This window comes from Urocitellus parryii (assembly GCF_045843805.1).
Source record: "Urocitellus parryii isolate mUroPar1 chromosome 12 unlocalized genomic scaffold, mUroPar1.hap1 SUPER_12_unloc_3, whole genome shotgun sequence".
In the NCBI taxonomy this organism is placed as follows: Eukaryota; Metazoa; Chordata; class Mammalia; order Rodentia; family Sciuridae; genus Urocitellus; species Urocitellus parryii.
The window spans coordinates 913,533-922,109 of record NW_027551760.1 but is presented as its reverse complement, the minus strand read 5'-3'; the positions used below and the strand labels follow the sequence as shown (position 1 = coordinate 922,109).

The 8,577-nt window shown below is 49.5% G+C and overlaps 1 protein-coding gene across 1 annotated transcript in view; it reads left to right on the top strand.

Moving 5' to 3' along the window:
* The first annotated feature begins 295 nt into the window (after positions 1 to 295).
* Ncaph (non-SMC condensin I complex subunit H) overlaps positions 296 to 8,577 on the top strand; it is a 28,084-nt gene continuing 19,802 nt past the window's right edge. Inside the window, exons 1-8 of the mRNA XM_026414080.2 lie at positions 296 to 514; positions 657 to 747; positions 1,666 to 1,758; positions 2,264 to 2,402; positions 3,244 to 3,368; positions 5,802 to 5,991; positions 7,232 to 7,323; positions 8,108 to 8,313. Coding sequence (XP_026269865.2) covers positions 348 to 514; positions 657 to 747; positions 1,666 to 1,758; positions 2,264 to 2,402; positions 3,244 to 3,368; positions 5,802 to 5,991; positions 7,232 to 7,323; positions 8,108 to 8,313 — 1,103 coding nt within the window. The 5' untranslated portion in view covers positions 296 to 347. The remainder of the gene's footprint in view (positions 515 to 656; positions 748 to 1,665; positions 1,759 to 2,263; positions 2,403 to 3,243; positions 3,369 to 5,801; positions 5,992 to 7,231; positions 7,324 to 8,107; positions 8,314 to 8,577) is intronic.

Genomic DNA, 8,577 nt, shown 5'->3' with positions numbered 1-8,577 from the left:
CTGCACCGGGCTGTGGACAGGCCTGGCAGCGCTCTGGCAGCGCTCTGCAACCGTTCTGCGCCCAGTTCTGTCCCCTCTTTATTTGCTGTTCAGTACTTGGATTCACAATAGCTTCAGGGGATGTTTGTTCTCCCACCTCCAAGCCCCACCTCTGAGGTCTGGCATCACAGACTGGAGGCAGAGTTCTTGGTGGGGTGTGGGGTGGGCCTCTGCCCTGAGCCAGATCAAGTCCCCCCAGGCTCAGACAGACATTCGTTCCCTCACTGCCAACCATAGTGAACGGCTCTTCCTCAGAGACCCGTGGACACACCCACAGTGCCCCCTCACCTTTGGAACGGGCATGCCCCATGCCTCTGCCTAGAAAGGCCCCGCTCAGTACTCCTGTCACCCCAGTCCTTGAAGACTTCCCTCAGAATGATGATGAAAAGGAGCGGCTGCAGCGGAGGCGCTCCCGGGTCCTGGACCTGCAGTTCAGTGCCGACTCGCCTCACCTGTTGGCCTCCCCCATCAACAGGTGAGCAGTGCACATCTGAGCGGGCTCTCCTGGGTGGCCCTGGGCTTGTGGGTCCCAGTGTCTCATAACCTATGGATTCTGGGTTGTAGGAACTCATGGTGTCATGAGTCCTTTCCAGAGTGTCTGGTTGTTTTCCCTTTAGGAGTGTTGATGCTTCCACTACAGTACCGAAATTCACAAACACACAGATCACAGAACATTACTCCACTTGTATCAAACTATCCACTGAGAACGTGAGTATTTTCTGGCTTATCATTGAACTTTTTTTTTTTTTTGTACTGGGGATTGAACTCAGGAGCATCAACCCCTAAGCCACATCCCCAGCACTATTTTGTATTTTATTTAGAGATAGGGTCTCACTGAGTTGCTTAGCACCTCACTTTTACTGAGGCTGGCTTTGAACTTGGCAATCCCCCCTCCTCAGCCTCTCAAGCCACTGGGATTATAGGTGTGCTCCATTACGCTGGCAAGATTTTACATTTTGATCACAGCAGTCTAGTTCTCTTGATTGCATGGAGAATGCATGATAATTTTTTTAAAAAAATATTTTTTAGTTGTAGTTGGACACAATACCTTTATTTTACTTATTTATTTTTTATGTGGTAATGAGGATTGCACCCTGTGCCCTGCACGTACTAGGTGAATGCTCTGCCCCTGAGCCACAACACCAGCCCGTGATAATTCTTTTATTCTCCAGTGCTTTCCTAGTGTAGGCGTTTCTTGCTGTGGTTTTACTGTCTCCTGTGGGCCTTGGTGCTCTCTGGCAAGTGGCCTGCTGCTGCAGTTCCTCTGGAGAGGCAGCTTGGCCTAAGGGTGAACGGGGAGCCCCCAGAGCTAACAGTGTGTCCTGGGGCCCCCACCATCCACTGTTCAGTGGGAATGAGGATGGCACCTGCCTCAGCAGAGTCCATCTGAGCATGACCTTGCCCCTTGTGTATAGGAGGCCTCAGGACGCATGCGCTCTCACTCTTCAGGCCCCAGAGGAGGAGGGTGTGTGGGCTTGGTTGTGTCATCACGTGTTTGTATAGTTGAGATCCGTGGCAAGATGTGGGTTTTCCTGTATGGAAACTTAGCTTCCTATGTTCAGAGTAGGATTATTTATATAAGCTAGTCTATGAATAACAAATCTTCCTACAATTTTCTCTTTTCAGAAAATCACTACCAAGAATGCTTTTGGCTTGCACTTGATTGATTTTATGTCAGAAATCCTTAAACAGAAGGACACGGAACCAACCAACTTTAAAGTAAGAAGGACATGTGCTTTTTCTCCTGTCTAGGTTAATGGTGTTTTTTTTTTTTTGGCACCAGGGTTTGAACTCAGGGGCATTCAACCACTGAGCCACATCCCCAGCCCATTTTTATATTTAATTTAGAGACAAGATCTCCCTGAGTTGCTTAGTGCCTCGCTAAGTTGCTGAGGCTGGCTTTGAACTCATGATCCTCCTACCTCAGCCTCCTGAGCTTCTGGGATTACAGGTGTGCGCCACCACGCCTATGGTGGTCATTTCTAATGCTTAACATAACACAGTGTTTGCAGATACACAAGAGCCTCCTGATTAGACATGATAGTGGTTACTTTACCTTCTTTCCTCAACTGATGAAACTCAGAGAAGACAGATGTGTTTAGTCCTATCAGTGTTGGGGGCATCTCTGTCATTTTTTTTCCACAGGGCAAGTAAATATTTAACGAAACTGTTCAGAATGCTTTTCTCTGCTTCTTCATGAACATAGCTCTCCTTATTTGGCTAGGTGGCTGCTGGCACCCTGGATGCCAGCACCAAGATCTATGCTGTGCGGGTGGATGCTGTCCATGCTGATGTGTACAGAGTCCTTGGGGGACTGGGCAAAGATGCACCTTCTCCAGAAGAAGTGGAGGGCCATGGTGCAGGTGTGTGGGTTGGGATCTAGACTTAAGGTGCTTCTTTTAGGGTATACCAGGTAGTTATTTGAGTCACATTGGAATGAAGTTGCAAGAAATTGGTTACCTCATTTTATTGAAGACATGGACATTTCCAGAAGAATATATATGGACTTTCATGAGAAGATCACAAAAAAACATAGATAGTACACCACCAGGGATAATTACTTTATTTGCTGGGAACTCTCCTTATTGCTGGTGTTTTTGGAATCATTTTGCTTTTTCTTTTTGGGGGGAGGCAGGTACCAGGGATTGAACTGGAGGGCACTTGACACTGAGTCACATCTCCAGCCTTATTTTATATTTTACTTAGAGACAGAATCTCACTGAGTTACTAAGCGCCTCACCATTGCTGAGGCTGGCTTTGAATTCTCAATCCTCCTGCCTCAGCCTCTCGAGCTGCTGGGATTACAGGTGTGCACCACCACACCAAGATCATTTCACTCTTTCTTATGGGCTTTTGGTGCTCCCCTTCCACTTGGCTGCTTTGGGCTGCAGTGGAGTTATTTTTCTTTGTAAAGGAGAAGGACCTTCTAAAAGCTTTTAGGTTTTTCTTAGGAAAGGTTAAGTAAATATCACCAGCTAGGAGCTTCTCATTGGGCGTCTTTGGAAGTAACTTGTATTAGATGCCAGATACTTAAATCTGGTAATTCAGTTTTGCCATCAGCTACAGATTTAGATAAGTTGTTGCTTTGAGAGAATTTTATGTTTAAATATGAGCAATTGTTATGGTTTTGAAGAACTTGACTTCATTAGTTTGGCCACATGCTACAAAGCAGTTCTTGCGGTACAGTCTTCTTCCTTCTTTCAGATGGAAGTGCTACTGAAATAGGAACAACCAAAAAAGCTTCAAAGCCAAAGAAGAAGCATTCGTACAAGACCATTGAGCAGAACATAGACAACCTTAATGTCTCCGAAGCAGATCGAAAGTGTGAGGTAAGGAAGTGTCTGAGTGTGGTCTCTGACTCATTCAGTATCTCCGGCTGAGACTAGGTAGGGCCCAGCCTCCCTTGCTGGTCTATGCTGGCTTAAGCCTCCAGGGAGTAAAATATTTAGCTGGCATCTCTGCATTATTGTCCCTTAGCTTTATAATGCATACTGAAGGTGGCAAGCTTCAGTAGTTCAGAATTATTGAGTAGAAAGAGGACTCTAATAAAAAATTGAATTTTACTTCTAAGTATGTGCAGTGGCATTGACGATAGCTAACATTTACTGTACACACCCTGGGTGCCATATTCCTCCCTAGACCTGTCCTCACAACATCCACGTTCACTCTTAAAGAGGTGACTGAGGCACAGGGCTCTTCAGTAATGGGACTGAGAGGATACCTGTGGTGAGAGAGCTAGGCTTTGAAGCCAAGTGTCTCTAAATGGCCTTGCTGTTTAGCAAATCCTAAATAGTATGCTTAAAGAAATAGTTTTGGATGACATATTTGTGGTTAGAACCATTAATTTAAAAAAATGGTGTTGCTCCAAAGAAATTGTTGTTGGAAAAAAAAAAAAAAAAAAAGAAATTGTTGTTGGAATGCTGCTGTTACCAGCGTTGTTCCAGGCCTGGGAGTATAGCCGAGCAAGTGTGGCTCCCTGAGTTTGATCCCCAGCAAAACAAACAAAAACCTTTTTGTTTCAGCAACCATTTTTTTTTTTTTAATTTTAACATTTATTTTTTCTTAGTTCTCCGCGGACACAACATCTTCGCTTGTATGTGGTGCTGAGGATCGAACCCGGGCCACACGCACGCTAGGCGAGCGCACTACCGCTTGAGCCACATCCCCAGTCCTCAGCAACCATTTTTATTTTTGTTATCTTTGAACCTTTCTGGGAGTGTATCTATTAAGAAAATTCTGAAACATCCAATTTCAGTTGTCCTCAAGAATGGCTACCAGTTTACTTTCCCACCAGCAGTGGCCTGGGCTGCTTCTTTCTCTACCTTCACAGCGCTCATAAATGGTAGTTAATGTTATAAGACAGGGGAAAGGGTGAGCTCTGGGCTACCCTGCTCTCAGGACTTCTGAGAGCTGAAGAAATACCCAGTAGGAGGACAATGGAAAGTGTGGTCTCCAAATGAGAAAGTGTTGCCCTTTGGGGAACGGCTCTGACCCAGCGGCAGCCTGAGCCCACTGGTGCGCTTGGAGGGGGGTGCGCTTGGAGGGGGGTGCGCTTGGAGGGGGGTGCGCTTGGAGGGGGGTCCTCCTGGAAGGGTGCTATGGGGCCAGTCTCTGGGTTTGGAGGAGGGGCTGGGGCCCAGGACCCAGACCTCTGAGGAGGGCATTGCTGGCCCATGCTAGGAGCTCTGAGGGTACACAGTAGGCCCGCTCTCTTGAGTCTGAGAGACGCCAGATTGGACTCAGCTGCTGCTGTGCGGAATAGCACTGCTGGCACATCAGGTGAACAGGGCTGTTCACGCCCCGCAGGCTTCCTCTAGCGCCCCCTGTTGGCTGAGCCTGACAGCTGCTGGCAAAGCCAAAATGTTCCAGCCCTGCAAGAAAGAGGAGAAAAGGAAGGCAGAGCTGAGAGGCTGAAATCGCTTAGTAACTGTCCACAGGCCAGTGTCTTGTGAGCATTTGTTATCCTTTGGGGAATTGAGGTGGAAGTGACACAGATTCGTGTTACTATTCTTTTAGTATTCTTTCAGGAAAACAAATGGGGGAGGCGAAGGAAGATACTGAGTACAGGTGGTGGTTTTGAAGAGTCTTGCTGCAAATGGGAGCAGAATAAGGGGTGGCAAATTGAAGGAAAAGTAGAGTTAAGAGGTTTGTTTTAAATGGTTGAGTTAGGTGGGTGCAGTGGCTCAGGAGGCTGAGGCAGAGGATAGCAAGTTCAAAGCTAGCCTCCGCAACTTAGTGAGGCCCTAAGCAGTTTAGCAAGATCCTCTCTCTAGATAAAAAATAAAAGAGGACTGGGGATGTGGCCCAGTGACTAAAGAACCCCTGGGTTCAATCTCCAAGAACAAAAAAAAAGAAGAAGAAGAAGAAATATTTCTGTCAGAGCAGCAGTAGAACCTTGTGACCAGCTCTGTCACAGGCTTTTTGAACTAACAGAATTTGTTGGGATACTATTCTTTCGCACTGGGCATTTTAGAAGTAGCTGTTGGGAGCGGCGGTGACTGGTAGTTACCTGTCCAGGTGTCCTGTGTATGAACAGGTGGACACGTGCCTGTCACCACATGTGATCACCTGGAGCAGATTACATTTAGCCCTCTGACTACACAGAGCCCTTTCTGGGCAACTGGGACTTTAGCTGATCAGTTAGGGAGCCGCTGTACACTTTGATCCCCGTGCACCCTCCTGCAGATGAGCAGGTCCCATGCTGAGTCCTGCTGCTTCTGGCTGCACAGCTGATGCTTGAGTGTCCGTATTCTCCCGTTCAGGTCGATCCCATGTTTCAGAAGACCGCAGCGTCGTTTGACGAGTGCAGCACTGCAGGGGTGTTCCTCTCCTCCCTCCACTGCTGCGACTACAGGAGCGAGCTGCTCTTTCCTTCTGACATCCAGAGCCTCTCCACCACAGAGCCTCTCGAGTTGCCAGATTTAGGCTGGGTAGAAATGACAGACCTCAAAGGTAAGTCTGAGTTGTGCTTTTCCCCAGGGCCTTCAGCCTTCTCAGGGGCTTCTCAACAGCGGTGCTGAGAGCGCCCATGGCACTCTGAGGTCACTTCCTTACGTTACCGTAAGGTGCCTCTGCAATGCCAAAATGGGTGTCCTTTAGGCGGTGCCTGGCGACCCACTCACTGATCCCCTCCCAGCATGGAGTCTGAACAGTAGCCGTTGCCACTCTGCCCTGTGTGCCCACACCTCAGGGGCCCACTGTTTGCAGCAAGCTCCCACGGTCACAGGCTCACCCTGGAGTGTGACAGAACGTGAGAAGGGGGCTTAATGGGCACTCTGTCTAGCCAGAGAGGCCCCGTTCTTGTTTATTACCAGTCCAGGGGGTCCCAAGGAGAAGAGGGCATTGGAAATCGTTTCCAGATCCTGTGGCAGTCTAAGAACTGACTTGCCCTGTTACACTGACTTGGCAAGTTTTAATGCCCTTCCCGCTCCCCGCATCCAGGGGTCTCCTGCAGACATAGTGGGGGAGCCGGCTGTGTGCAGGGCAGGCCTATGCTGGTTTCTGTGGGTTGAATGTGGTCGGTCCTCCCTGTTTGGGAAGGGCTTTGCGGCTGGCTCCCCTGTGCTTGTTCTTTCTGTTCTTTGCCTACATTTGGACTAACAATCTCTTTTCCTCCTTTATACTCTCAGCTGGGGCTGTGGTGCTCTGGGGTAGGTCATCTGTAACTAGTTTAGCTTGGGACTAAAAATAAGCACCATTACATGATTGTTCATGTACTTGGTGTGTTTTAAGGGGAAGGGTGGGACTGGGGTTGTGCTCAAAGGTAGCGTGCTTGCCTACCATGTGTGAGGCCCCGGGTCCGATCCTCAGCACCACATAAAAATAAAATTAAGATGTCCACCTATAATTAAAAAATCAGTATTTAAAAAAAAAAAAAAAGAGGAGGGGTGTTCGGTTTCCCAACTGAGCTCATTTCATGACCAGACATCTGTGCTTTGGGTTTCTCTTCAGCGTTTGACTAACTCCTGGAAGGCAGCGTAGCCTGACCCTGGTCTGGGCATGCACCTGTGCCCCTGCTTGCTCCATGGAGCGTGCACCCCAGAGGCCAGCAGCCAGCCAGCACTGGCACTCCAGCTCCTGCTGGGCAGCAGTGAGGCGACCGCCTCATCCTGCTGTGCCACTCAGTGTCATTCCAAAGGGACTGAAGAACGTGCTTGACCCCCTCTAATCCTGATCTCGGTGTCCTCCCCAGCGCCTCTGCAGCAGTGTGTGGAAAATGGCCAGCTCTGCCCTTCCCTGGCTGGGTTCCAGTTCACAAAGTGGGACAGCGAGACACATAATGAGGTATGGTCAGCTGTGGGACTTCAAGGGCTCTGGGCGTGTCTCCAGCACTTGTGGTTTCAGTTAGATGGCCCAAGATTAGTTCTGCCCCGTGGGAACCAAAACTGTGGCATCATTTTTATTTAGCCAGGAGTACAGAAAATATTTCCTTTGGCACTTCTCTAGGGAAAAAAATTGGGGTGGGTCAGGGTGGGGCTGAGAACCCCATGGGACCCTGCTGCAGCTGGGTGAATTCTGGGATCCGCTACACGTTCCCTTGCTGCTCCCTGGAGTGGCCGCCCTGCCATTCATGAATGAGCACTCTTTACTAGATGTGCTCTTGAACGTGGTTGTTCTGTGGCCTCTGGGCTCTCAGGCAGCCGTCAACTCGAGGCATTTCCTGCTCTTTGGGGCTGAGTCCCTTGGCACGCAGTTTCCTGAGAAATGGTCATGTGTACAGCTTCCTCCGTGTATTTTTAGCACGGCTGCCTTTAGCCTACTTACTACAACTTCCAAAGTAAATGAACTCCATGGAAAACTGTTTTTCCAAACATGCAGCTGATGGTTGCAGATTCCTGTTTCATGTTTTACAAAATGTGCCTGCAGCAGTACGGCTTCATCCTGCTGCACAGGCTAAACTTCCTCAGTGTTTCTCTCCTGTGAGGACGCGGGCCCCAGGAAGTGGGTGGGGGCATGCTGGGGAGAAGGCTGGAAATGAGTTTGGGGGTGGGATGTCTCCTTTTCCAGGGGTGAATTTGGGTGGCCAGAGGAATGAGGGGAGCTTGAGAGCCCTCTGTTGTCCCTGCAGTCTGTGTCAGCCCTGGTAGACAAGTTCAAGAAGAATGACCAGGTATTTGATGTCAATGCTGAGATGGAGGAGAGTGGCTGCGGGGACTTCCTTGATGGGCCCCTGGAGGACAACTTTGATGCCAACGATGAGCCCGAGCACACCTCAGCTGGGGACCACGAGGAGCTCCGGAGCTGGAAGGAGCCCTGCCAAGTCCAGAGCTGCCAGTAAGGCTCTCAGGGTCCCAGACGTTCCCAGGCCACAGCCGCCCCTTCCTCGCGGTCTCCTGTGGGGCATCTGACCTCTTCCCTGATTGGGTGAGCTGGCGTGTTCGGCTGCACACATCAGCTGAGCCACAGAGCTGACTCAGGTCACACCTGGCATTGTGTGTTGGCTAAGCCACTTTGGTTACAAAATCGATGTCCAGGAGTTTGTAAGGATTGGAACGGGCATGCAGCGCTGGAGAGTGCCCCCTGGCTCTGGGAGCTAGG